This window comes from Penicillium hordei (assembly GCF_028827395.1).
Source record: "Penicillium hordei strain IBT 12815 chromosome Unknown utg000006l_segment0_segment0, whole genome shotgun sequence".
In the NCBI taxonomy this organism is placed as follows: domain Eukaryota; kingdom Fungi; phylum Ascomycota; class Eurotiomycetes; order Eurotiales; family Aspergillaceae; genus Penicillium; species Penicillium hordei.
The window spans coordinates 2,372,364-2,396,757 of record NW_026623147.1 but is presented as its reverse complement, the minus strand read 5'-3'; the positions used below and the strand labels follow the sequence as shown (position 1 = coordinate 2,396,757).

The following is a 24,394-nucleotide window of genomic DNA, read 5'->3' as shown; positions in this document are numbered from 1 at the left end:
GGGATTGACTTAGTTATCTTCCGTCTTTTCCGGGTCTGTTTTTATGATCTGGCCTCGGGTGCTAATAGGTTTCTTTGGCTTAGGATCCTCTTTCTGCATCGGCTCAACCAAATATAAGTGGCATCGCTTCTTCTCCCGCTCGGTCGACGGCCGATCGTCGACGACCTCGCCCGTGGGAGAAATTGTGGTCTCTTGACTATCGACTCGAGGGTGGCGTACCATAGACCGTTTTCTTGCTTTATTTTACAAGCTCTGCAGTAATAGGGCGTTGCATTGTTCTTTTCGTTCTGTTTCTTCTTTTTTTTTTTGGTTTGTCCCCTGCGCAGATTGCGCCCCATCCGGGGACCCATACACGTCCATTTGCTTTTGACATTGATTTAGTCCAGATACCCAACAATGCAATTTACACTTGAATATATCGATCTACTTGAAAGGACGTAGGGCATGAGGTGCCGGTCGAGCTTTATGAAACATACGTCAAAACAAAACTAAATATACAAAGCATTTTACATGGCGAGTAAGCCGGGATCGAGTGAAATCTAGATGTGGCATGATCATGAAAGATAAATCATTAGTCTAATCCTTCCATGCCGCCCATGTCATCCCAGAATTGACTGAAATCCACGTTCTCATCTTCGAACATCTGCTTCGCTTGCAGCATCGCTGATCGTTGCCGTTCCGCAGTGAAGCCACCAGGCCGTGAGCTCTCCCATTGAATTAGCTCGACCCAACGGAGGAAGAGATCCTCCTTACCCATCTCAGTCAATTTCTCCTTGAAGGCGAGGATTTGGTCGCGCTGAATTGATCGCTTCTCGCCCGTGGGGGTATTCTCATCTTCGACACGCCAGATCAGCCAACCATCGGCATCCGTGTTAACCAACACAGCAGTGCGGAACTCATCCATCTGTACACCATCGCCTCTGCGAGTGCGATCAACAAGAGCATGAGCGCGAACCATAGCCGCATAATCTAGATTCCAATCCTCGTCCACGAGCAAGTAACCAGTCTTTCCGATTCGCTCGGGGGTCACAGCGGCGACGATCTTATCGCGACGCACCTCATCTTCGCGGATCCACCTGTTGCGCTCGAGCTCCTTGCTCCAACTGCGGTTACTGCGGCGGACAATGATCTCTCGCTCACGGAAACCGATGGCGCGACGCCAGCGCACGGGCCCTCTAATGAAATTAACTGGCCATGACCACAACAGGGTCACAAGGAAGTAGTCGATGCATATAGTAACCGTCCGGCGAAGAATGATTTGTACCGAGTCTGTCCACGAGGCGGCTGCCGTGTCCACAGTCATGGAACTTTGAAGTCCGATGAGCGTTGCCACGAGGGCTGGATATGTACTGATTCCCATGTAGATCCGTAGACCAATCACAGCAGTTACTACCAGGTTGACGATGAGGGGTACGGTGAAGGTCTGCCGCTTCAGTTCCTCTGCTGAGATGTCGATGTGGACTAGATATACTTCGTCGGGAGAGAGTTGTTCGACAAACGGCTGCAAGACTTGCGGGACTTTGGTGAATGGTGGAATCGGGCCTGAAGATGCGGAGCTTGGTGTCGAGGCTCCGGATGACGCTGGGGTCGTCTTGCCGCGACCTGAGCGCCGTGATGATTTTGCCATGATGGAGGTTGATAGATGTATACTCCACTAATTGCTGGATATTTTTGATAGAAGCTTTTTTCAAGGGTTTGGAATGCGAGTTTTGTTGCTTTTATCGAAGCTTTCAAGGATGGGGCGAGTGAACGTGTCACATGTCAAGACAAGAAAAGGGTCATTTGAGCATCACGAGGTTATAAATACTCTCCTGATAAGGTCTCGAGGACAAAGAGTAAAAAGAGTAAAAGACAAGTTGAGAAGACAAATTGTCGGTCGGATGAGTCGACGTAATGCAGAAGGAATTCAGACGGGCCTAACCACATTGGGAAATGAGAGCGTATTTACCTCCGTCATTTCTTCACGGTGCAGGACAACCGCGTCTTTCTCCCTTTTACACTATTTTGCCTACATGTGAACCTCTGCAGGCTGCAAGGGGTATTTCGGCCATGTCATTTGATAAAAACAATCGACTCTCGCGAGACAGACAACGGTCACCTTTCCGACGCGCCTCGAAATTCGACCATTACGATATACCTACGAAGCTCCCATCACCCCCTCAGGAAGATGGTCCGCATCCACGACACGCTATTCGCCCAAGATCTCTAGCCGATGCATATCGAGACGCATCAAAACACGCAATGTCCGCCACATACGACGACGAATACCATTACGTGACATCACCAAGCCCGCGATCGAAGCGGCAACCAGTTAACGCGTTCTCGCCAGTTTCTCAGACTTCTCCCCCCCTAAAGAACTCGCGGATGCATATAGGCGGATTGACGAAGATGACGCTCTAGCCGATCTTGTGCGCGACTATGACTGGGAGCCGCAGTACAGTGCACGCTCCGGAAGCCGAAGTCGCCCCTCGTCCTCCCGATCGAAGGACACAAATAACGGTAGAGGATCTACCAATGGCCCACCCTTCTCCGACGCTGGTTTTGGCGATGAACTCGGCAACCTTCGAGCCCACAAGAGCAGGGACTATACCAAAGATGAAGAACGCCTAAAACGCGTCACGGGCCAACGCTCGCCGGTCTTCAGCAGGGCTCAGGTCGGACGAGATGTCTTGACGGCAGATAATTTGAGAAGACGAATGGAAGATAAGATTGAGGTGGATCACGACGTGCCAGAGGCTGACAGGAACGGTGTTCCTTCGCCGAATATACCCGCTGGCTGGGGCCATCGCGCAGGTCACCGACAAGAATGGGAGAGAAAGCCTACCCAGCGTAGTGTTTCTGAAGAAGAAGTGGAAAAAGCACGTCGACGCTGGTCGCCAACTATCACGGAAGCAACCCAAGCGCCCAATTCTACGCGTATCTCTCGTTCTCCGGCGCGGAGCACACTTTCGGCTAGAAGCGCTCTTGAAGAACGTACCGCCAATCCGCATATGCAGGCAACGCAGAAGGACTTTGGGGAAACTCAGTCTGGTCTAAAGCTGACCTCACCCACTAGTGGCGGCGAAGCAATCCCCAATTCCCCAATCACTGTGTACAAAAACTCGTCAGTCGCGAGGCCTAGCCCCAACAAGCGCGACTCCCGGGATCTACTACGAAAACTTTCTAGAACTGAAACTCCAAAAATTGATCATGTCCAAACTCCCGAGCCACTCAAATTTTTTCAAAGCAAAATCTATGACAAGACCCCTCGGGTAACTGGCGCGTGGATCGATACTCCCATGACACAGCGTGTGGCTGAGAAGATCGAGCTTCCCGAAGATCTGACGAAAGATATCATTCCTCCACGCATAACGAATGAGCCCAAAGATATTGCACCTCCTACAAAACCAACAGATGTCAAATCGAAAGCCGAGGAATCAAAGCCCTCTCAGACTACAGAGAAAGAGCCCCCTCCTGAAGCACTTCCTGGGAAGGAGTCAAGGCCCCCGTTGGTGCGACCTCATCTACCTAAAAGTGCCTTGGAGACGGTCATCGAGGATGCCAGCTCCGGCAAAGACGTCGAGTTCGGGGATGATACCATCGAGTCCCTTCAAGCATTTATGGACGCCGGGTCAGGTGAAGACAAAATCGTGGAAGACGACGAAGCTTACGAAAAGGCCGTCCTCGCTCAGCTCGAAAATGCCAGTTCAAAAGACAATAATGACGTGGTCAACTTGGATTCATTGAATGTCAAGCTCAACTCTCTAATGAGACATATCGACGAAGTCAAGAAAGGGCTCGACGGCCTAGAAGACCATGTTACACGAGACACCGAAATTGTATCGCAGGTGAGCCCTTCAACCAAGAAGAGCCCGCAACCATCGCACTTGCACACAGGGGAAACCTGCAAAGGCTGTAGCACGCACTCTGATGGACGAGTCTACGCCGCGATACCTCTTCCTCGGCTGTGGAACCGGAGCCCGCGATCACAACGCCTTCGGCCCACCAAGCTCGGCTGGTTCATCATCATCTCACTATCGTGGTATATCATCGAATGCCTGATGTGGGACCAATATAGTCATCCCGAGATATCCGAAAGCTGCGAAGGCTACTGCCTGCAGCCTGATGCGCCTTTGTATCCCTGGGTAACTGTCACAATGTTGTGGCGCTGGTCACATCTGTCGACTATTTTTACGCCCATTTTCGCTATCTGTACTGCTTTCTCTCGGCTCGTGGCGCAGTTGATGGGTCTTTCGGATGGCTACGTGGATGATGCGCCAGAGCTTGGAAATATCATTGGCGAAATTCGCATCAACGGAACGCCAGTTGCTTTCCCGTGGCTTTCAGCCCCCACAGCTGAGGACGTTGTGTCTCAACCGCAGCAGGTTCACTATACACAGCAGCCCGTGCAACCAGTGCAGCCTGTCTGGTCAGCTCGGAACCTACCCCCGCAGAGGTTGGACAATGACCAACTGTCGGGGGAGGATGCAATGGACAACGATGAATACCTTTAGTACCCGAAGTTGTTCTTTAATTTCCCACGACGTTTACTTTCTTTGGCGTTTCGCTCTGAACCGGGTGAATAGATTTTCGGTGGCTCACAGTAGTCCATTTTGGTCGTGGTTCTAATTCGGCATGGTTTGAGCTACTATCTAATGCAATCCCGGGTAGCGATTCATTGCTGCAGAGACCTGTTCTCTAAGAAAGTAATCAAGTATCCGAAGTCTTTTAAGTAGCCATATAAATGGCCAATTAGTATAGGGTAGGGGACTTGGCCCTATCGGGCCCCCATCTATAACAGAAACAGTTTATCAGCAGTATCATTAAAAATACAAATAGGGTATTATAATGCGAAATGAGGAGAAAAACCCATATAAAACAAGTCACAACCGCGCTGTCGGACGCCATTGCTTCTGTAGTTCAATCTCTCCCTCTAGCTTCCAAGCAGTCATTCTCTGCATGAGAGCTGCAACCTGCTCATCACTGACTTCACAGGCCTTTTCAATCGGGATCTCCTTTGTCAGCTGGAGCTTGAAGCCCAACCAGGTGAGGTTCCCGGTCGACATGACCCGGCCGGCAACAGCATCACGACAGAACCCAGCAAAGCCCTCAAATAAACGATGGCTAGTTGGTCTGTTCATCATAAGTAAACCGTGACAGTGTGGCATACCCTCAAACATCTCCGCAACGAGAGGCACACCGGCCTGGTAAACGCGGCGCGCTACAATGAGACCCTCGTCCGTGAGGCCTTCCTCGCCAGTCGAGATCCATATAGGCGGTGCACCCTTCCAGAGAACAGCCGGGGCAGAGAGCGGAGACACCAATGGGTGGCTCAGCATGCTGGCGTTGCAGTAGAAGTCAGCGCGGGGCGGGGCCGTGGGCCAGATATCGTCTGGCGCGAAAGGGGGCGGGGTAAATGCAGTCTTGACAGCTGGGTCATCGGAGGGCACAGTCGGTGCGTCGAGATAATCGAGGTGTGCATTGCCGCTGGTAGATGGCATGGAACGCGTCACGTCGCACCATGGGGAAATGGTTGCGACGCCTGCTGGTAGTTCTATGGGCACATCTTCGCCGTGGAAGCGGATTGTGCGGGATGCGCGGTCGAGGGTTAGAAGTGTTTGAAGGAGGACTAGGGAGAGATTCCCGCCTGCGGAATCGCCAGCGAATATGATCTTGTCGGCTGGCACGGGTTTGTGGAGGGAGCCTGGTGGAGGGTGGAGGAGTGAGAGGTATGCTGTTAAGGCGTCGACAAGCGCGGCTGGGAATGGGTTCTGAGGAGCGAGACGATATCGGACGGAGAAGACGGGGGCGCCGGTCAAGTGGGATAGGTGTGCGACGGGGACGCGGTGGCTGCAGGGATCTAAAAGGCTTTTTTTCATTTTGATGCGTTAGCTATTTGCGCGGTTGTTAATGGATCGAGTGACACTCACAAATAGGCTCCTCCGTGGAAATATAAGATCGTCATATCAGACGGTGATTCCTCGCGCAGCTTGCTGTATTTCTCCTCTTCTGAGAGATCGGGCTCTGGTGTTTTCTTTCCGACTCCCGCGCGGTAACCGGTCCATTCGGCTTCGACGGCGATAGTTGTGGGGATATCGTAAGTCCCATCGCCGGTCTTGAGATCTTCGATTGCATGTAGTATTGCATCGCGCACGTCGATCTCGGGCTGCGGGAGGGTAACCTTAGACACCCACATGGGGCCCTTGACTCCAGGGTCGCGTATGCCTTGTTTCTGGACTTTTCCGAGTGGAGCTTTTGTTTTTATGAATGAGCGAATAATGGCGACGGTTAATTCGGTGCGCATGTCCTGTTTCCCCTTGACGGGGGACATTTGAACGCCATGCAGGAGGATGGTCTTCAGGATCAGCGGGATGCGGACCAACAGCGCTTTTACGAGGCCAAGAGGTTCCCTAAGCGAGCTCATGGTGCAAAGGGAGCAACTCTGAGCACTCGCTCCTGCGAAAGAAAGAAAATTGAGGTGAGAAGAAGAGGATCTAAAGATCTTAACCTTAGATGTCAAACCGGTTTTCGTGCCTGAGTGGCGTCAGTGCCGAGGTCCGGACGTGGAGCATTGTACCCCACCAGCCCTAAATCTGAGATGTCTCACATTGATCTGATTAGTACCATTATTATTGTGTATCATGACGGTTGTCCTGGAATTAAGTTGAGCTGGTTTATTAGTAGACTGTCGTCAGGATATGCCAGACATTATAGACTACCTAGTCTTGAAATAGTTTGATATTGCAGCATGGGCTGCGAACAAGCTTATAGCAATCACGATCCTTGCCATCGAAGGTGAATGGGCATACAATACTGTCTTTTCCACTTATGAGAGGCACATACTTACGAAGGCTATGGTTAAAAACGGCGTCAACGATGGCCGTTTCTGGCTTGCTATATATGCCGAGCCGTAGGGTATATTTAGCTCCAGAAAAGAAAACATAGCCCCCCTGGGCCATTTTCCAATCATGTCAGACATGAACACCCAGTGACCTGAGCAGTGATATTCCCCCAAGATACCATAGCGTATATTAACGTTGATATAAATTCCCGGGGCCAAGTCCAATCGGCTGCCCTGATCCGGCGAGTGAGATGACTAAGCTAAAGCCTCAGGCCAAAATCCTCATCTCTAGGTCTAGAACTGCCCTGGTTTGTTTCAGGCTCTTTTGTTTTTGATGTCTTCACTCTGCACGCCTAAAGGCGACACTTCTCTGTCTGTCCACTGTAAATTTTACTGAGCATAATCTATCTTGTGGATGCTTGCATCTTTGCATCTTGCATGTCCGCTTTCCCCATCGTCCCATCCTCATCACCCCCCCACTACTCAATTTGACCGATCGCCCCGGGACGTGTTCATGGTAGTAAGTCGGGCGGAGACAACTCAATAACTTGAGACATGGAGGAGAGTACTCTTTTTAGCGACGACTTGCCGCTCCCACCAGTCCGACTTTTCGAACGATTGGGGCAGTTGCCTGGATATACCTGGGACCAGGCGATCGAACCGTTTCACTCGACATACAATCACTGGCATATCTCAGGATACCGCCATGCCTTAGAACCGGATGTTTTAACTCCTCTCGCAAATTCCTCCAATCCCGCCTCCTCCGGACCGTCGAGCCTCACGCGCTTTTCCCCGCGCACAGAAATCCGCCCATCCGCCCGTGCCTTGCGAAGATTGAGCGCAAGCGAAACCAGTAGTGAGATTTCACTTTCCAACCACCATAGCCTAGAAACAGATCAAACATGGATACCGGTCATCGCGCGAATCTCAACCAACATTATCCGGCTCGAACGAGAGTTTCACATGCTCAGGTCAATTGTACAATCGTCAGATCCGGATTGCAATCATACAATACGACCAGTTGACTTGATCAGGTTACAGCCAGATGATGGTCACTCGAAGACACTGCTGGTTGCGATTTTTGAGTCTCCGGGCCATGACAGATTGCGAGATCTAGTCACATTTGGTCCTGCCTCATTTGCGGCAGGGTCCAGAGGTGAGGATAACAATGCTACACCCAGTGAGCAGGTCTCACTACAAGCCTTTTTCGATTTTGCAATCGGAGCATGCGATTGCCTGGAGATTTTACACTATGGCCTAAAGACAGTACATGGCGAAATCCGAGGTGATGCGTTCCATTTTTGTGCAGAGACCGGTGCAGTGAAACTCGCAAACACTGGCAACGGCGCCAGATCATTTGATAACGTTCTCAGCGAGGGCTGGTCCTCTGTTTCGCGCGAGCTTGGAGCAAAGTACAAGCTGCAATTCATTGCCCCAGAGCAGACTGGAAGGATGCCCACAGAGCCGGATAGTCGCACTGATATTTATGCGCTGGGCCTCTTCTTCTGGTCCATGCTGGTGGGGAAACTCCCATTTGAAGGAACCGACCCCGTTGATGTGGTACAAAATGTACTAGGCAAGAGATTGGTGCCAGTATCTGGGAAACGAATGGATATTCCAGATGCACTCTCGGCCGTCATCCAAAAAATGACCCAAAAGATAGTCCATGATCGCTACCACACAATTTCATCTGTGAAGAGAGACTTGACCCAAATTGCGAAGTTGCTTGGTGATGGTGACAGTGAAGCATTGAGCAATTTCCAAGTTGCGCAAGGAGACGTGTCTTCCTTTTTCACTCTCCCAACGAAGATGTTCGGCCGGCAACAAGAATATGACAAGATCCTCCATATCATCGAAAAGGTCAATAAGCGCCAAGCGGCTGCCATGGCCAAAGCCGGAACCCAAAGTCCCGGCACAATGCACGCTCTCACATCGGCTTCGTCCATCTCTGAAAGCCGTATTGAAAGCCTGGAGTTTGCTTCTGTCTCTAGCGATTCTGGCTCCTTTCACCTGCCTCCTCGATCGTCTTCCAATGTCACCAGTCATCATCTCGCCCAGGTAAACACCCATGAATCTGCGCCGGGTAGTGATACGTCGTTTTCCACTCCGAAGCATACAATTGTCCCCGATGTGTATGGTCAAAGCCCAGGAGCACCTTCCAGCAGAGTTAAGAGTCCATCGCATTCTCGGTCTTCTCATAATACAGACCGCGATAGTCACCCCTCTATCGGTCCTCCCAGTCAACCATCAACAAACCACACTGTTAGCCAGTCGGGATCCCTCCATTCATTGAATAAGCCAAAGAATAATGGGAAGTCTCGTCGCAGCGAGCGCTGTGAAGTGATCACAATCAGCGGTCCCGCCGGGATTGGAAAAACAGACCTCTTAAATCGGATACAGCCAACAGTTCGCAAACTTGGATGCATAGCAATTACTCGTCTGGACCGAGCCAAACGTGTCCCATTTGAACCATTTGCAAAACTATTGGCCAGTCTGTTACGCCAAATTTTCTCCGAGCGCGATGTCACCACAGATTACCACAATAATGTCAGAATGGCTTTGCGACCCATGTGGCCTACTCTACACAGAGTTTTGGATCTTCCCGAGCAGTTGATGTCCCCTGGCGCGAAATACAGACCGACTGAAGCAAAGGCCAATCTTCTCATGCCGGATAAGGGTGAGCCATCAAAGCACGTCAAAATCCCCGGGCTGGATCAAGGGCAGACTTCCCAAGACTTCTTTTTGGCAAATGCTGCCTCGAAGAACATGCGGCTTATGGAGACATTCCTCGAGATATTGCGAACGTTGTGTCATTTCAAATTGATCACTATATGTCTTGATGATCTCGAACACGCAGATGACGAAACTTTGGACTTGGTAATGAAAATCATCAAAGCAAAGCTCCCCTGTGTCCTCATACTGTCAAGCCGCAAGGAGGAGATTCCATCTGACCAGGTGAGATCTCTATTTGCGCAGGATCTACCAACGATCACGCGAATCGCACTCGAGCCCCTTGAAGAGGAGCATGTCATGGAGATTGTAGCGACGACAATGCACCAGAAACCCGATCGAACATTGACACCACTCTGTGCGGTTGTTCAGGAGAAGAGCCGAGGAAACCCCTTCTACGTTCGGGTAATGCTTGACACTTGTTACAGAACGAACTGCATTTGGTATTCATGGAAGGACTCAAAGTGGTTATTCGACCTTGATCGGATATTTACGGAGTTTGTGGCTCCTGTCTACGGCGAAGGGCTTGGACTTGGGTTTCTTACCAAGCGTCTTCAGGACATCCCTCAAGCCGCCCGATCAATCATGGTCTGGGGATCTCTTTTGGGCAGCCCCTTCTCGTTTTCTCTGGTGCAAAAGCTCTTGACAAGTGAATTTCTTTATTCGAGCAATGACGATGACGACGTTGATCTCACATCACCGCAAAATGTCACACTTATCAGGCAATCAGAGGGTGATATAGTTGTTGGATTGCAGTTTTTGGTCCAAGCGAACCTTTTGAACACGGGAAAGACCGACGATGAGTTTAGGTGAGGCATCTACTGTTGGTTACTGCTATAGCCAAAACTCTTACTAATTTCCCTAGGTTCGGCAATGAACGACTTGCACAAGCTGCTCTTTCTTTGAGTGAGGGACGAAATGTAGAAAATATGCATTTCATCGTTTCACAAGTGTTAATGAAATATTACCACGACCATCGCAGTCGCTATTCAATGGCTCATCATGTGGCACTTGCGTCACAGACTATCAAGTCTCGTGTGGCCAGACGGCTCGAATATCGACGGATCTTATGGGATGCCGGACAAACTGCTTTCCAGTCGGGCGCGCGGCCGTCTGCACTTTGGTACTTCCGTCATTGCATCGCTTTACTTCAGGATGATATGTGGAATGACCTCAAACCGGATGTTTATTACGATGAAACCATGCGGCTATTTATCACGACCTCTGAGATGTCGTGGTCCCAGGGTCACAATGACGATGCCCTCCAGTTGATCAACGAGGTGTTTGTTCATGGCAAGGACGCCGTAAGCAAGTCGAGAGCCTGGATCATTAAAGCCAAAATCTTTGCTCAGATAGGCGATCATCATCGCTCGATGGAATCGCTTCTCACTTGCCTCGATGAGCTTGGAGTCCATCTTCGTCAACCTACAACTTACGAGGAGTGCGATGCTGCCTATCTGCGCCTCAAGTCCTATCTCGAAACTGCCGACATGAGCTCTATTGGCCGAAAGCCAGTCTCCAAGGACCCCACTATAGTGACTATCGGCGCAGTCATGGCGGAAGCGATGACAGTCACGTATTGGGATGATGCATTGACTTTCTATCGGATGGCGCTTGAAGTGATGAACATTCATATCTTCAAGGGTGGATTCACACAGATCGCGATAGGTTGCTCCCATCTTGCCATGATTTCCTTGGGTCGCTTCAAAGATACCGAGTTTGGCACGAGACTTAGCGATCTTTCGCTGGAACTACTCAGCTCTGCCCTGAGTTATCGACTCAGAGCAGAGGCTCGATCGTTCACAATCTCTACGTCAGCCATTTACGTGTTCCTATGGCGTCAACACTACCTGCCTTGGAAGCTTCGCTCGAGGCTTCTTTCTCAATGGGTGACCCATATCTCACCCTGATTAGCATCTCATCAATGGCCATGACTCGATTGTATCTGGGCCAAGACATGGCGCAGCTGGAAACTTTCTGCTTGGAGACCCCCGAGGAAATTCCCAAATGGAAACAAGATACCCGCGGTGGGGCTAGTCTTATTGCAGTTCAGCAAGTTTCACGCGCTCTGCAAGGCAAGACAGAATCCCGCTCTGCCGACGGCATCATGTCAGATGCCAATCACAACACATCCGAGTATATGATGCACTTGGATATTAACTCTACCAATGCTGATAGACCCCGTGACATCTACTGGGGTCTTGCCATGATCCCCCTGTTTCTGTTCGGTCACCACACCAGAACGATTCAAGTGGGTACTCAACTTTTGTTCACCAGGCACAGGCTTTGGTCAGCACGCGTGTCCTACGTGATTTATTTCTATCTGGCAGCCTCACTCCTCACACTTCATAATGACAATCCCTCCCAAGGATATCTCGACGGCAAGATGGACACACTGTTGGAATACAAGGCCGAGATCGATTTTGCTCGAGATGCATCAGAAGTAAATTATGGCATGTGGGCTCTAATTTTAGAAGCCCTGATCTCCGAGGTTCGCAACGATCATAGCGGTGCCATCCAGAGTTTCGAGTCTGCGATCGACCATTGTCAAATCCATGGTTGGCCCCTTGAAGAAGCCTTGGCCCTCGAGCTGCAGGGCGAGTTTTTGGTCAGACGTGGAGCAAAGAGGGCCGCTCGTGCTGTAATCCAAGATGCTATCGCTTCCTGGAGCGCTATTGGCGCCGGTGGCAAATCGTCGCAGCTTGCTGAGAAGCATGAATGGTTACTCAAGACGGCCACCTCAGCAAAAACCGTCGATGTTGGCTGCCAGACTATTGATTCTCTTCTTGAGATCAGCCGTGATGTTGTGCAAGAAGAGATTCTGGTCCCCCAGCAGATGGAAGAGGATGAGAGAAGACAACAGTGGATTGAGCAAAACGGTGTTGCTGCTGGAGAACGGTCTCTAGACATATCAAGTGTCGGGCTAGACATTATTGACTTGTCCAGCATTCTCGAGTCCAGCCAAGTCATGTCGTCCGAGCTTCAAATTGACAAGCTTTTCATGAAAATGCTTGAGATCATCTTGGAGTCTTGCAACGGTTCCGATTTTGCCATCATTGCTACAGACTTTGATGACAACAACGGCTTTGCAATTGCCGCAGCAGGTGATTCGGAAAAGGGCCAGAAATCATTCCCAGAAGGTCTCCCTTTCTCGGAAATGGAGGATCGAATGGCCTTGCATATCTCGGATTATGTCATGCGCACAAAGGAAGAAGTTCTTGTTCACAACGTTCTCGAGGATGAACGGTTTTCCAACGTGAGCGAGACGTACCTGGCAAATTACCCCACGGGTCGGTCTGTTATCGCATTGCCAGTCGTACAAGGAGATCGCCTTCTCGGCGTCATCCATCTGGAAGGAAAACCAAATTGGTTCACTCAACGCAATGTTGTGGTCCTGCATCTGCTTTGCAACCAGATTGGTATTTCGTTGTCCAACGCGTTGCTCTTCCGTGAAATTCGCAAGGTCAGCGCCAAGAATGCCTCTATGATTGAGTCCCAAAAGCGTGCATTGGCCTTGGCACGCGAGGCCGAACAGAAGGCAAAGAATGCGGAGGCCGAAGCCAAGCACAATGTGAAACTAAAGGAAGACGCAGCAAGGGCCAAATCAATTTTCCTCGCCAATATCTCTCACGATCTGCGTACTCCGATGAATGGCGTGATTGGTTTATCGGAACTCCTCAAGGGAACTTTCCTTGACAAGGAGCAAGATGAATACGTTGAATCGATTCGTGTGTGTGCTGATACCTTGCTCACCCTCATCAACGACATTCTCGATTTCTCGAAGCTCGAGGCCGGAAAAATGAAGATCTCCACGGTCCCACTCAATCTAAAACAGACCATATCGGAGGTCATCCGGGCTTTGCGGTACACACATCGTGACAGAGGCCTAGAGACTATCGAGAACCTCGATAAGGTACCACCAGAGCTCGTTGTTCTTGGCGATCCTGTTCGTCTCCATCAGATTTTCATGAATCTCCTCAGCAACAGTTACAAGTTCACTCCTGCTGGATCAGTTACGGTCAAAGCGAGGGTTGCACGTGAGGGCAAAGGCCGGGTTCGCCTTGAATGTTCGGTCGCCGACACCGGCATCGGTATTCCAGATGAACAAAAAGCTCGCCTTTTCAGACCATTCTCACAGGCTGATGCATCCACAGAAAGATCATATGGCGGAAGTGGACTTGGCCTGTCAATTTGTAAAGCTATCATTGAAGATGTTCTCGGTGGAGCTATCTGGCTTGAATCGAAATCTGGAGTTGGAACGACCGTGACATTCCACTTGGTCTTTAGCAAAGCACCCAAGAAGACGGCAGTCAAGACTGCATGGTCACAAGATCTGAGCAATGCAGAAAACGAAGTCCGTCGGTCCTCAGCTCGCGACCTCACCCAAATCCCTCGTGATCAGATCCGAGTCTGCATTGCCGAAGACAACCCAATCAATCAAAAGATCGCCGTCAAATTCGTCACTGGCCTTGGCCTCCAATGTAACGCATACAGCGATGGCAAACAAGCTGTCGATGCTCTACGTGCAAGCTCTCAAGAAGGCAACCCATTCCACGTGGTCCTCATGGACGTGATGATGCCCACTCTTGACGGATATAACGCGACCCGTGAGCTGCGACGGGATCCCGACCCGAATGTAAACGAAGTGCTCGTCATCGCCATGACCGCAAGTGCCATCGAAGGTGATCGCGAGAAATGCCTCGAGGCTGGCATGAACAATTACCTCCCGAAACCGGTCCGCTCGCCCATTTTGAGCGAATTATTGGACCGATATCTCGCTCCTGCGCCGCCATCCTACCCCAAGTCTCGCCTTGCTATCCGAGAAAAGCGCTCGAAAGCAAGTATAGATGGTGGTGCCGGAACACCTACCAGTTACTCTTCTTCGGCTTCAGATGAACCGAAAGTATTGTCACTGGAAAAGAAATGAGTCCATGCAATTTTAATTTATACCCGAGTTTGCAAAGATAGAAGTTAGGCGTCATTGGGGTCGATGAGTTTACCTCTATTTAGCTTTTTTTTTTCTGATTTCCCCCCCCCCCCCCCCCCCCCCCCCATCTCGTCATTCACTGCCTAGGTAGTTGTCTAGTGTTTCTTTTGGGCTGATTCTATGAGAATCGTGCATCTGATTTTTTTTTTTTTTTCTCTAGAACCATGGTGTTTCCCGCTCATAATCATGATCAATAACATACTTTTCCTTGGATATCCTCGCAGAGATGTTGTGAATTGGACATTTGAACATAATGCATTATTTACGTCTAGAATATCAGCTATATACATAATTCTCATTCTCATGATATTAGACAAAAGCCTAAGCGCGACGACCAAAGATGCGGAATCGCTTGACACCACCATCAGGAACAAGGGTCAGCTTGACATGGCTGAACACCCGAGTATCTTCACCACCAGCAGTGAGATCATCCGGCCCAAAGACATGCTCGGTATCTGCCTGGCAGCGTTTGTCACCCTTGACGATCTCAACCCAGTTGGCGTCATCGGCGGAGGGCACACCGTCACCAACAGCGCCAGCAACCAAGCCGTGCACGCGCACAGCACGAGGGAAGTTTCCACGGAAGTCCTTGGTGTCAACAACAACCTTGGAGACCGAGCCAGGAAGACCCAGCTTAACAATAGCCCAGTCAACGTGGCCAGCAGCGCGCGAGCGAGCAGTTTCCCATCCATCACCCATATCCTTTCCACGACCAGGAAGTAGGATGTTAGACGAGGGGGTGAAGTGTTCATCGGAGGCAGCAAGAGCCACACCTCCATTGAGAGCAGACGAGAGCTCTTCAATGGGTGCCGAAGCAGCCTGTATGGCCGGGGCAGGAGGGGGGATAGCGTGACCGTAAAGACGGAGACGGGCGAAGCCACCGTCGGGGTACATCAGCAAACGGAAGTGAGTGTAAGGAGTTTGGCTGATCTCGGTGTCGAACTTCCACCCGTGGCGCTGAGAGGGACCACAAGGCGAAGCGGGGAGAAGAGTCTTCCAGCCGGCGAAGCTGGGGTCTGCAATTTGGGCATCCGTGACACCACTACCTTCTGGTGCGTGTGTAGCTTGTAGCTCTGCCTTCTCGCCGTAGTTGCCGATGAAGTGTGCGGTGTCTACTTCGACGCCGTGGATGTAGGCTGCGGCGACGCCGAGCTTAATCACGGCCCAGTCGTAGGGATCGGGGTTGTGGCGACGGGTTTCCCAGCCATCGTACCAGGCACCGGTGTGGACGAAGACGCCGGGGCGTGAGATGGAGGGAGTGGGGGTTAGGAGGTTATCGGCTGAAGCGAAGTAGTCGTTTGAGCAGGCTAGGATCTTGCTGTTTAGGTTGCACGAGGCTAGGTTGGTGGTGTGTGCGAACACCTGGTCGATATCGGTAGCAGCGACTTGCATTTTGGATTGATTTGTATGAATTATATGTTTAATGAGTTCAAAAGAAAAGTCGAAGAGAGTGTAGGCGTGACTGTATACTTAAATAGCAGAGTGGGGGGGTTATCGATAAGGGACTTGCGCCTCGAAACGCATTTCCATTACTCCCCGACGTCGACAATCCCCATTCCTCTTCTATCCTCTTCTCGTCGGAGCCAATCAGAGCCTATCTTTCCCGGTATTCCGTTGAAGGTTTCACCCGTAACCGCTAAGTCTAGATCCAATGCCGGTTTGAGGTCCTTCGGAGTTGGTTTCGGAGTTGAATTGTTGACCCACTACCTGGCGAGCCATATCGGAGGTCTCCGATGAGCGCCGTTATCCGAATGGCAGTCTCTCATTGACCAGAAATGAAAGTCACAAACTCCACAGAAAGCAAAGGAATCCAAAACGTTCAATTTGCGCCTATTGCGCCCACTGTGGCGGCAGTAATATCTTTCCTGCACAATACACAGAGAGCCCGGAGTTCATCGGAATTCACAAATTCGACCAATAAGACTCACAATTGGTTCTGACGCTCTCAAGACCACTATCCCAATAGCCGCTCTGCTTGAGTTATTTCCCATTACATGGTATATCATCCATACAGTGCAGTATATTCAATCACCAGACAGGAGTGAGGTAAAATGAAATGGAATCAAGTCAAGCAGGGTATCTACCATTGCCGGTACACAGGGTTATACAATGGCGCAGTGATTTGTGAACGTATTGCTGATTCCCGTATATCCCGAACGTCTTTCACCAAATGGGACACCCGAGTCCTTCGTATGAGTGCACACGAGGTTTCGTTACTGTTGCAATGTTGACCAACCTGCTTGTGCGACACTCAACGAATTCTCCCTCGAGTCAGAATTTCAGGACCGGGACCAGGCAATCAATTTTATTGTCCTCACACATAGCCCTCAAGCGGGCAAGAGGCATCAACTGCTCTAGAACATAAAACATTAGAAACGAGGACCCCTGAGGTCATCCCCAGACTACCAGAGCAGATATCAGTGTGAAGAAATCGACATAGTATTTCAGCATGAGCACATCAAACTAAACTGTGAAGCTTCTAAACAAACGCCAGCAATGCCTTCGTATCATTTAATATGGTGGGTGCAAATAGCAAGAAGGAATAAAAAAATAAAAAATAAATAAAAAATAAAGAACAAAGAAGGACTTTTGTCGCTATCCCTTTCCAGTGGTCTTGGTTGCAGCATTCTCCAGAGCCGTGTACCTCCATGCATACTGTGCCATTGCTCTCTTATCACTTTCAGAGCGACCCTCGTTCTTGCCAGCCAAATCCTTCGTGCCTTGCATTTGTATTTCCCATCCCTTGAGGATTCGAGCCTGGGCTTCCGCGATCGAAGTCAGGTTTGAATTCTGTGAGGCCATTCGTTCATCAATCGTGGCATGATACGATAGTTTGGCGCGGAAGAGGGCCATCTCGCATTCGTCGTACTTGATTCCTTTTGCCTCGGGCACCATGTTGTCTTGTGTACTCTTCGGGGGCATCTCGGACTGGACCATAAGAGAGGGGGGTTGGTTGTCGATGCAGGCAATGAACTAATTTTATAACCGTGTTCTGGCAATGGGTTTTGTCGGGAGTTTGAAAGAAGTGAAAATAATATGCAGGGTATTATGTTCAAACACCGAAGTATGTATATCTGTTCAAATATGAACCAAATGATTCATGAGAATGTCACGCCTAGAACACTCCTGAAGCAAACATAGAAATATAGTGGCGAAACAAAAGGGTTCCAAATTAATGACGAGAAAAAGAAAAGGCTATAGGGGGAAAAGGGTAAGAGAAAACTTGATCAATTATATCATGGCGAGATCATGCTCATCGTCATTGTCCAAAGGAAACATCGCCCTTCCAGTACCCGACATGCCGGATGTATCACCCCTCAACACTGCAGCGCAGAAAAGGGGGAGGCATGGCCACAATCAAACCATCCCGGAAAGAGAAGGAGATCAAAAGACACATGCAACATACACGTAAGAGAATTTCACCCAACCCAACACTTTCTTCTCAAAAAGAACGGTACTCGAAGTAGAGACCTGCGCATCCCGTGTTGAGCGGCGATGACCCGTTTGCTTTTTGGCGACAGTACCATCTGTCTCGTGATGAGAAGCCGAGCCAATCGATCTAAGTTGCCGCCTTGTCTGGCACTTTTAGTGCAAAAGCTATGGTAACACCATGTTTGAATCGCCAGACCGCGCAACTGGACGTGCATGACTCTGGGAATTTTGCTGGGAGGATCGAGCATTAATCGGCAGATGCAGTCCCGTCTCGGTCCGTATGGCCGTGCGCACATCTCTATGTATCAGGGTCTGTAGATTAGAAGACATCTGTATGTTGTGTGGTTGTACTGTGGACATTTATATATCATTTTATAACTCAATTGCTATAGGACAGAGTTGGCTGTTTGCACCAAACAATCTGATCCGGGTCTCTTCAGCCGAGAGACAATCGAAAAGAACCTTAGCGGTTCTATATCGTTGCCACGAGGGTCAATCAGGTCAATTAGAGGCAAGCAACCGGATTACACGAAAATAGAGTTGATGTAGCCTGCCCGTCATTTCCACCTTGCCCGTCTCATTATGCTCTTCATGAAGATCTTAACATGGACTATTGTTTATTTTGCGAACTCTGGATAGCTGCAGGGAAGATGAGTAATATCCCTTGATGCCACTGGTATTCATGCAGTGTCTGGCCCAGACTATAAATAACTGGCAATTATACCGTTGACCTTTCTCTTCTCCCAGAGACATACATGTGTTCTCAGCATAAAAGGATAAAAAGAGCGAAGGGAAAAGACCCCATGAACCAGCTTAACTGTATACTTCAGCTACGTATTCTCTTTTTTGTCTCTTTTTGGCTTGCGTCACCATCCAAATCTTCCAAGAATAACCATATTAGGGCTGCAAAGCACACACCAGGTCATCTGTGATACTACAGACAGCAGCAAACCCGTTGACCGTTGGCCATTTATTTTGTTTTTATTTTGTTTTTTTCTTGACATAACACATGATACCAATTGAAAGCTCAAGCCATTAATCAGAATAGCCTCCCACCTAGAAAGAGGGAGCTAAAAAAGAAAAAGGAAAAGGAAAAGGATCGGAGTGCGCAAAGTCCTAACTCGGTACCTGATTTGTTTGTGCAACGCTGCAAGCCGAAATGTAGGGGACCTATGGGCCGTGATTGAATTCTGGGCTAGTGGCGATGAGTCTCGGAGAAAAAAAAAAAAAAAAGGATTCCATAAGGTATCCCAGCGGGAAATGGGCTAAAGTCTGGGCACTTTAGGGCTCGGGAAGATCATCTGATGTCACTCAATTGTAGATCCGAGCTTGGAGTTGAAGCTAATACTATCCTTTTGGGAAGTTGGTAGGGATACAAAATATTTCAGAACTCGTGTTTCTGATGTCCCTTATACGTTTGAGAAGATAGAGGGCGAAAATTGGGTAACAGAACAAGCACCCTTCCGACGGGTAGCCACAGGCTTATATCGGGTTCGACGCGTTTCAACTGTTCCACTTGTGTATTTGTCTTGATCTAAGTGTAATAGTAGAGGTTTGCATTACATTCATTGAGATGATCAGTGCTAAGGTTTGGATCAGCTCTGATGTCTAGAGCTTGGAGCTGAAACAAAGACGGGAAATATACATTGAATTATGTTCTCTGCTCCCTTTAATAAAAGCAGCTTCCCTTCTACTGAAAGTTTATCGATCATCACTGCCCTCCTCATCCCGGCCCGCCGCCGCTCTGGCTTTCTTGGCCTTCTCAATATCCAAAGACATCTTCACCGGGTGGACTCCTGGGGTCTCAAACACCGTGTTAATCTCCTCTAGAGACAAACGGCTAGTTTCTGGGAAGAATAACCACGACAAGCCGAGCTGAATCGAGTTGTACACGATGTACACGACCCAAATCTTATAACCCACCTTTTGGATACCGACGCCAATTCCGTAGGTCTGTGCAGCTCCGGCACCTCCCTGGATCAGACCGTAAAGACCCATTCCCTTGGCACGAAGTGGCAGAGAGAGAATTTCAATTGGATACAGGTTGTGCATGGTTGCAACAAATGTGGCTGAAAAGGTTTGGTAAAGGAAGATCCAGAGAATGGTGAGCGCCGCCGCCGCTGCAGTGCCATGAACAATGTATTGCCACGACGTGATTGTCGTAGCCGTTTGGAAAATAATCATGCTGATAAGACCCACAAAGATCATGGTTCGTCTGCGGAACCTATCGACTATGAGAGCGCCAACGGCTGTAAAGACGAAATATACTGCGGTGGTGCCAATGTTGACACCAAGTAGCTGCTTCTCGCCCTTCATTCCAAGTTGCTGTAATGAAGGAACCATCTAAAAAGGTATTAGTCACTGAATAAGATGTCCTTGGTCTAATCACTCACATAGTACGTGATAATACCACCTCCATTCCATTGCTGGAAGAGAGAGTACAAAAACAAAACCAGGAGACGGAAACGGGCCGTCTTGGTGAAGAAGACGCGATAGTCCCAGGCAGCCCTGTAGCCAGTCTGGTCATTCTCGAGAGATTCCTCAATCTGCCTCACCACAATATCGACAATGGGCTCATTGATGTCGGTGCTAGTAGTGTGGTACTTGGCGATGACTTCCTTGGCCTTTTGGCGATTGCCCCTCAAAACATAATAACGGGGCGACTCAGGAGTCAAAAGATATATTCCTAGGCAGACAAGAGTAGGGAATAGAGCCTCAAGAATGAGGGGAACACGCCAGGAGTTGTTGCCAGGCAACTCGGTAAGTCCAATCATGGCACCAAGCACACCAAGACTACCGACCTGGAAGCATGCGCCAAAAAAGCCGACCATAACACCACGAAGATGGACAGGCGAAATCTCGCCAATGTACTGAGAGCTCGACATGAGTGAGGTACCAAATCCCATGAAGAATCGACCGGCCATGAACATGGGAAGGTTCGTGGCGAGGCCTTGCATGAGAGATGCGAAGATGACAATGGCGTTGCCGGTGAAATTGATCCCACGACGACCGATCACGTCCGCCAAACCCATGAAGGGTGCTCCACAGACGATACCAATCTGCATCAGAGCATTGATCAAACCATATGTGCCACCACTGCTCCCGAAACCAAAGTAGTCGTGCCATGAATCCAAAGCATTGATGCCGCTGATGACACCCCAGTCGATTCCAAAGCCAGCTTGGTTACAACCATGGACCAACATGATGAGACCCAGGCGAAATCCGGTCCATGACCGTAGCGTCAGGGAATCCTCGGACAATTTCCATAGATCCTCTTCTGTCACCCGTGCCAGGACAATCTCCTCGATATGTTCCGGATCTACGCTCTTGCCCAGCTTGGCCTCCGCATAGGCTGCACCCGAGGCCATTGTTCCGGTTTGGCAGATTCGATTAAATGGAATTGAAAGAGTATAGAAATGATCGTCCCAAAAATATGGGGTCAAGAGCCCTCGAGCTGCAGTCAAGTTCGACCTAAAAGTGGGGATATACGGGGGTATTTCTGCTTCGGTGAATCGGTCTCCACGAAGCTAGGGGGAGCGACAAACTAACAGTCAGCATCCAGGCTGTTGCCGAACGACCTATTTCGCCACGGAGAAGACATGAGTTTGGAACTAGATTAGCTCGTGGCACGATATAACTACCAGAATGGATAGTGATTGGTGGGTAATAGGGGTCACGCTGAACATTTTGTACGTCAATTCCTGAATTGCCTTTCCTTGCCATGTGCCCTAGGGATTTCTCACCAGTAAGATACGACTACGGGGAGAAACTAGCGTCTAGTTGGTTGGAATATCGCTTAAATATTTCCCCAGTGTTGGTCTGGAGTGGCCGGATCTACCCTAGATCACAAGGAGGGGGATAATCTGGGGGAGACATTTAGCCTGGAATCCGGGGAACAACCGGAGAAAGAGTTAAGAGCTGGCGCTTACCAGCAGGATTATCCGGAATCCTTTGCTCTTGGCAAATCGGATCGGTTTTCAGATCACTCTACTAGCTCCTAGCTTGTATGATCTATCTGATTCAAAGGCTCTCAGCGTCTTCTGTTCAAATTTCGCGGCTGACGGACCGAACTGCCGCCTTGTTCGCCAGGGATAAGCCATATTGATACGTCAACCCAATACAGACCAGCAGGTCGGACTCATTGAAGGTTATTGAGCATGTCGGAATTATGGTACCAGCAACCTTCGGAGGACTGGAATTCAGCCCTGCCAGTCGGGAATGGGCGCTTAGGCGCCATGGTGTATGGACGCACCGATACTGAAATGCTACAGCTCAATGAGGATTCCGTGTGGTACGGAGGACCACAAGATCGCAACCCCCGAGACGCGCTCGAGTATCTACCGCGCCTGAGAGAGGCTATACGCGCGGAGAACCATGTCGAAGCTGAGAAGATCGCCAAGCTGGCGTTTTTCGCTAACCCGATCAGCCAGCGGAACTATGAGCCGCTAGGAAACCTATTCTTGGACTTGGGACATGATCCCAGGCAGGTAACAAGCTATCGGCGCTCGCTGGATCTCACAATTGCTACCTCGCATGTCAGCTATGAGTACCAGGGTGTTCGCTTCGAACGTGAAGTCCTGGCCACTTACCCGGATGATGTGCTTGCAATCAGATTGCGTTCCTCGAGCAAGGCTGAGTTTGTCGTTCGTCTAACCCGCATGAGTGACTTGGAATTTGAAACAAATGAGTGGCTTGACGATGTCAGTGCTACCAGCAACTCCATTACCATGCATATCACACCTGGGGGAAAGAATAGTAATCGAGCATGTTGCATCGTGTCAGTTCGTTGCGACAGTGCTGAGAGTACAGTTACCCAGATTGGAAATAATCTAGTAGTAAACTCCAGTGATACACTGCTGATCATTGCGGCGCAAACAACATTTCGACATGAAGACATTGATCAGCGAACCAAGCAAGATTCAGAGGATGCCTTGGCCCACTCTTTGGAGGACCTCCGCGCCCGTCATGTTGCGGATTACCAGTCTTTGTACGACCGAATGGAATTGCAACTTGGGCCAGACGCTCCCGAAATCCCAACCGACCAACGCCTAAAGACTTCTCGAGACTCAGGGCTCATCGCACTCTACCACAACTACAATCGTTATCTCCTGATATCATGTAGTCGGGATGGACACAAATCACTTCCTGCAAACCTCCAGGGTATCTGGAACCCATCCTTCCATCCGGCATGGGGCTCCAGGTTCACCACCAATGTGAATCTTCAAATGAACTACTGGTCTGCAAATGTGTGTAACCTGTCAGAATGTGAAATTCCTTTGTTTGATTTACTGGAACGCATGGTTGAACCCGGAAAAGCCACAGCTAGGATCATGTACAGATGTCGGGGATGGACAGCCCATTCCAACACTGATATTTGGGCCGATACAGCCCCTGTTGATCGATGGATGCCGGCAAGCATCTGGCCTCTGGGTGGTGCATGGCTCTGCTACCACATTTGGGATCATTTCCAATATACTTGCGATGAAGGATTCCTTCGTCGGATGTTCCCCACCCTGCGTGGGTGCGTGGAGTTTCTCCTTGACTTCCTAGTCGAGGATGCCAATGGTGAATACCTTGTCACCAGTCCGTCTGCTTCTCCAGAGAACTCGTTCTACAACCACAAGGGTCAAAAGGGCGTATTGTGTGAAGGATCGACGATCGACATCCAAATCATAGATGCTATTTTGGGCGTCTTTCAGTCCTGTGTAAAGAGACTTGGTCTCGATGATGCCCTTCTTCCAGCAGTTCAAGCTACAAAATCCCGCCTCCCGCCGATGCAGATCTCCCCTTCTGGGTATCTACAGGAATGGGCTACCGATTACGCTGAGGTCGAGCCTGGACACCGTCACACGTCCCATCTGTGGGCCCTACACCCTGGAAATGCAATCACGGTTTCACAAACCCCCAAGCTGGCAGAAGCGTGCGGAGTAGTTCTACGTCGACGCGCAGAGCATGGTGGTGGCCATACTGGTTGGAGTCGTGCGTGGCTGCTCAACCTACACGCACGGTTACTCGAAGCCGAGGAATGTAGCAGGCATTTAGACTTGCTTTTGTCCCGGTCTACTTTGTCCAATCTGCTGGACAGCCACCCTCCATTCCAGATTGACGGCAACTTTGGTGGTGGGGCGGGTATTATCGAAATGCTAGTCCAATCCCATGAGCCTGGAGTAATTCGCATCCTTCCAGCATGTCCGAGGGACTGGACTGGATCTATCCGGGGAGTGCGGGCGCGTGGTGGGTTTGAGCTGCAATTTGATTTCGAGAATGGCCGTGTTATAGGTGAAGTGACTATCATTTCGAAACGTGGAGAGACTGCGGTTGTTTACTTCAATGAGTCACAAGTAGAGATTGCTGGTGGTGGTAAACATAGGATCAACTAGATATATCAATGAATCAATCAAGCTATAGCTTCCAATTCTCAATTC

General features: G+C 49.8%; 10 protein-coding genes across 10 annotated transcripts; 4 read left to right on the top strand and 6 right to left on the bottom strand.

Annotated features, from left to right (window-relative positions):
* Positions 1 to 9: 9 nt before the first annotated feature.
* On the bottom strand, positions 10 to 222 carry N7537_011550 (uncharacterized protein; the record flags this gene model as incomplete). Its single annotated transcript, XM_056902604.1, has 1 exon — positions 10 to 222. The coding sequence occupies one exon, from the start codon at positions 220 to 222 to the stop codon at positions 10 to 12; it is 213 nt and encodes a 70-aa protein (XP_056747891.1).
* Positions 223 to 571: 349 nt separating this feature from the next.
* Positions 572 to 1,627, bottom strand: N7537_011549 (uncharacterized protein; the record flags this gene model as incomplete). Its single annotated transcript, XM_056902603.1, has 1 exon — positions 572 to 1,627. The coding sequence occupies one exon, from the start codon at positions 1,625 to 1,627 to the stop codon at positions 572 to 574; it is 1,056 nt and encodes a 351-aa protein (XP_056747890.1).
* Positions 1,628 to 2,049: 422 nt separating this feature from the next.
* N7537_011548 (uncharacterized protein) lies at positions 2,050 to 4,493 on the top strand (the record flags this gene model as incomplete). The annotated part of the gene is made up of 2 exons (XM_056902602.1): positions 2,050 to 2,318; positions 2,375 to 4,493. 2 exons carry the CDS (start codon positions 2,050 to 2,052, stop codon positions 4,491 to 4,493), a joined length of 2,388 nt encoding a protein of 795 aa, XP_056747889.1.
* A 369-nt stretch (positions 4,494 to 4,862) lies between these two features.
* N7537_011547 (uncharacterized protein) lies at positions 4,863 to 6,403 on the bottom strand (the record flags this gene model as incomplete). Its single annotated transcript, XM_056902601.1, has 2 exons — positions 4,863 to 5,847; positions 5,910 to 6,403. The coding sequence occupies 2 exons, from the start codon at positions 6,401 to 6,403 to the stop codon at positions 4,863 to 4,865; spliced, it is 1,479 nt and encodes a 492-aa protein (XP_056747888.1).
* A 972-nt stretch (positions 6,404 to 7,375) lies between these two features.
* Positions 7,376 to 11,460, top strand: N7537_011546 (uncharacterized protein; the record flags this gene model as incomplete). Its single annotated transcript, XM_056902600.1, has 2 exons — positions 7,376 to 10,359; positions 10,416 to 11,460. 2 exons carry the CDS (start codon positions 7,376 to 7,378, stop codon positions 11,458 to 11,460), a joined length of 4,029 nt encoding a protein of 1,342 aa, XP_056747887.1.
* Positions 11,461 to 11,474: 14 nt separating this feature from the next.
* Positions 11,475 to 14,477, top strand: N7537_011545 (GAF domain-containing hybrid sensor histidine kinase/response regulator; the record flags this gene model as incomplete). Its single annotated transcript, XM_056902599.1, has 1 exon — positions 11,475 to 14,477. The coding sequence occupies one exon, from the start codon at positions 11,475 to 11,477 to the stop codon at positions 14,475 to 14,477; it is 3,003 nt and encodes a 1,000-aa protein (XP_056747886.1).
* A 381-nt stretch (positions 14,478 to 14,858) lies between these two features.
* On the bottom strand, positions 14,859 to 15,929 carry N7537_011544 (allantoicase; the record flags this gene model as incomplete). Its single annotated transcript, XM_056902598.1, has 1 exon — positions 14,859 to 15,929. One exon carries the CDS (start codon positions 15,927 to 15,929, stop codon positions 14,859 to 14,861), a length of 1,071 nt encoding a protein of 356 aa, XP_056747885.1.
* Positions 15,930 to 17,132: 1,203 nt separating this feature from the next.
* On the bottom strand, positions 17,133 to 17,432 carry N7537_011543 (uncharacterized protein; the record flags this gene model as incomplete). Its single annotated transcript, XM_056902597.1, has 1 exon — positions 17,133 to 17,432. One exon carries the CDS (start codon positions 17,430 to 17,432, stop codon positions 17,133 to 17,135), a length of 300 nt encoding a protein of 99 aa, XP_056747884.1.
* Positions 17,433 to 19,670: 2,238 nt separating this feature from the next.
* Positions 19,671 to 21,337, bottom strand: N7537_011542 (putative MFS sugar transporter protein; the record flags this gene model as incomplete). Its single annotated transcript, XM_056902596.1, has 2 exons — positions 19,671 to 20,312; positions 20,363 to 21,337. The coding sequence occupies 2 exons, from the start codon at positions 21,335 to 21,337 to the stop codon at positions 19,671 to 19,673; spliced, it is 1,617 nt and encodes a 538-aa protein (XP_056747883.1).
* A 789-nt stretch (positions 21,338 to 22,126) lies between these two features.
* N7537_011541 (glycoside hydrolase family 95 protein) lies at positions 22,127 to 24,349 on the top strand (the record flags this gene model as incomplete). The annotated part of the gene is made up of 1 exon (XM_056902595.1): positions 22,127 to 24,349. One exon carries the CDS (start codon positions 22,127 to 22,129, stop codon positions 24,347 to 24,349), a length of 2,223 nt encoding a protein of 740 aa, XP_056747882.1.
* Between the last annotated feature and the right edge of the window lie 45 nt (positions 24,350 to 24,394).